Source organism: Formica exsecta, unplaced genomic scaffold, assembly GCF_003651465.1.
Source record: "Formica exsecta isolate Colony F162 unplaced genomic scaffold, ASM365146v1 scaffold109, whole genome shotgun sequence".
Taxonomy (NCBI): domain Eukaryota; kingdom Metazoa; phylum Arthropoda; class Insecta; order Hymenoptera; family Formicidae; genus Formica; species Formica exsecta.
Window position 1 is genome coordinate 1 of NW_021848428.1, and position 2,960 is coordinate 2,960.

The 2,960-nt window shown below is 37.5% G+C and overlaps 1 protein-coding gene across 1 annotated transcript in view; it reads left to right on the forward strand.

Moving 5' to 3' along the window:
- Positions 1-8: 8 nt before the first annotated feature.
- The window catches only part of LOC115235060, a 24,216-nt gene continuing 21,264 nt past the window's right edge, over positions 9-2,960 (forward strand). Inside the window, 5 exon segments of the mRNA XM_029806602.1 lie at positions 9-35; positions 260-493; positions 596-709; positions 923-1,077; positions 2,281-2,595. Coding sequence (XP_029662462.1) covers positions 9-35; positions 260-493; positions 596-709; positions 923-1,077; positions 2,281-2,595 — 845 coding nt within the window.

The following is a 2,960-nucleotide window of genomic DNA, read 5'->3' on the forward strand; positions in this document are numbered from 1 at the left end:
TAGTCGCTATGATAAACTGCTTAATCATCACGCTGGTGAGTTTCATCGATAAAAAGACGATACGTCACTTTCCGAGATCCATCGATTTTATCTTTTGCTTGAAATATAAATCTAAAGGATGCTCTTCCGCAAATGTTAATTAAAATTGATCTTTGTCCCTTTCCTATATATCTCTTACATTTAAATATTTTTAGATTTTTGTTAATAATGATTTGCAACTTCCTATCTTCTACAAATTTATATTGATAATTGCATTTAGGTACTTCATGTGAGTGGACAGATCGATATCCTTCGTCGAGAGTTGTTGGCGATTTGCTATGACCAAGATTCTCAGCGCGATTCGATCGTCGCGGATATCAGATTTCTGATTACTCGGCATCAAAGAATAATAATGTTCTCGGATAATATCGAGGAGCTTTATTCCAACATTGCGCTGATGCAGTTTCTGTCGAATACTGTGGTTATCTGTTGCATCGGCTTCACGTTTATAAGCGTAAGTCGTTTAATTAATCGATCAAGATTTATTATATTTAACTTTACACTAAATTTTTTCGTATGTTTTTCTGACCTCTTTCTTCCAATCCTCTCACCAAAGTCCCTCGCCAAGGACCGAGCCACCGTGGTGCTGCTGAAATCCGCTATCTTTTATTTCGCCATAACGTTGGAAGCCTTCATCTTTTGCTTCGTCGGAGAATATCTCAGCGCCAAGGTTCGCGCACAATATTTTATTTTACATATGCAATGTTATATTTTATTCTTTCATGACCGAACTTGGCCAATTCAATACGTCTTACAGTTCTTTTTCAATTTTTCTGGCGCTTCTCAAATATCTTGGATCTTTCAAACCACTATTGCATTCAAAATCGAATTCAGATAAAATCGATAAATTTCTATCTCTCATTCTTCTCTATTTTTTTTTCAGAGCAAATCGATTGGCGATGCAGTGTACGAGTCGCTCTGGTATAACCTGACACCCGCCGAATGTCGAATTCTATTATTTGTGATATTAAGATCGCAGAAAAGATTGACCATCACCGCCGGAAACATTATGGATCTCTCTCTGGAAGGATTTACGACCGTAAGAATTCTTCCCCTCGTGAATGTATGCTAGAACAAGATAGAACGTCGAACTTTTTAATGTCTGTTAAGACGAGGTGGAAAAATATAAAACACCCACGCGGTTTGTTACACGAATGAAATTTATCGTTTTATTTTGACCAGGTGATGAAAGCGTCCGCTTCGTATATGTCAGTACTGCACGCGATGTATTAAACGAGAGACCAGCGGATAACAATTACTTGTGCCAAGCGCATCCATCGTGGTTACTGACGTATTGGACAGTAACAAGTGTAGCATCATATGTAGCTTGCCTGAAAAGCTTGGGAGTTGTTCTCTTCTATACTTATATATATATAAAAAAAAAAATAAAGTTTATATAAGAAGATGTAGAGAAATAAATTAAAAAATAAAATAATTAATTCTTTCGACAAATATATACGATATAATATAATTGTTTCGAAGAAAATATCTCGATTTATCTCGACGTTCGAAAGATACTTTCAAACATATGTGTATTCTATACTTCAACTTACTTAGTACTATCGATGACGTTAGTAGAATCCGAGTTTCACCAAGCAATTTTTAATTCTTATATATATATTTTTTTATATTTATAAGAAGAAAACAAATATATTATAAATTTATGTAAAATTGAATTTATACGTACGTCGTTGTCTTGCCTTTTCCGTGACTCACGCTGAGTGACATATGTATACCCGCTGCAAATAATTATCTCTCGCCGTATCGACGATCTAGACGTATCAATTTAATTTTCCCCGTCATTGGGGGAGACTAGCGGCTCATTTTCTTTACATTTTACCGTTTTAAAGCGTCTCAATCTATCCAATCATTATCTCGCACAATCTTCCCGAATGGCTCACACGTGGCTTTTGAATTTTTAAGATTCAGGGTGATCCTAGGAATCGTGCGTTCTCCTCCCTCTCGTTTTTTTTTCTTCTTCATTATCTATACCCGCACTTATCTTACCTAATTGTTGCAAGCTTGTCCAGCAATTTTACTTTGTTGGAAATATCTTGTGGATATTTTCTATTGGCTCGCGATGAAGGTGGGGGATCGGTACGCGCAGCGACCTTCTCGTATTCACTCGCTTTCATCTCGCGTGTTCATCCATGTGTTCGATATCGCCGCACGGGATACACGGTCGGCTTCTCGACGAAGTTTCGAAGTTTCGCGGCGATATCGATGTAAAGGGACATTCCGGTCGGAAGCGTTTCTATTCGAAGGCAGAACTCTGAAAATGGACTCGAAGATCGATTCGACCATCCTCGACGGCACTGTCAGTCGCTCGATCGAGATCGGTCTCCGCGTGATTGGCGTTTGGCCCGACTCGTCCTACGCCTTCCTTCGTCGCGCCTTCTGGATGATCACCCTGACGATAGCGCAGACCTTTCAATATCGCTATTTCGTCGTACACGTCCGCACCGAAGATCTGTCGCATCTCATGGACGGTCTGAGCACCACGATGTCCTACAGTCTGCTGCTTCTGAAACTTACGATATTCTGGATCAATCGACGGTGAGCTCCCGTTTCGCGAGAACAATGCACAAATTTAAAAAAAAATAAGATAAAATAAAAAATAATATATATATATATATATATATATATATACGTGTGTGTGTGTGTGTGTACGTGCGTGCGTGCGTGCGGGCGTACATATGTGTGTGTATGTGTTTAAACTAATATATAGCTTCCAAAAAATCGAACTATACAGTAACGTTTTTTCTTTATTTCAATTATCTCTCTATTTCAAATATGCATTAGAACAAAAATATAAGAATTCTCTGTTAACAATAAGCACATATATATATTTTTTAAACTCATAAACATTTTAAATCTGTAGAAAGTAATAAAAAAAAAGAAAAGTTGCACATTTTGTGTGT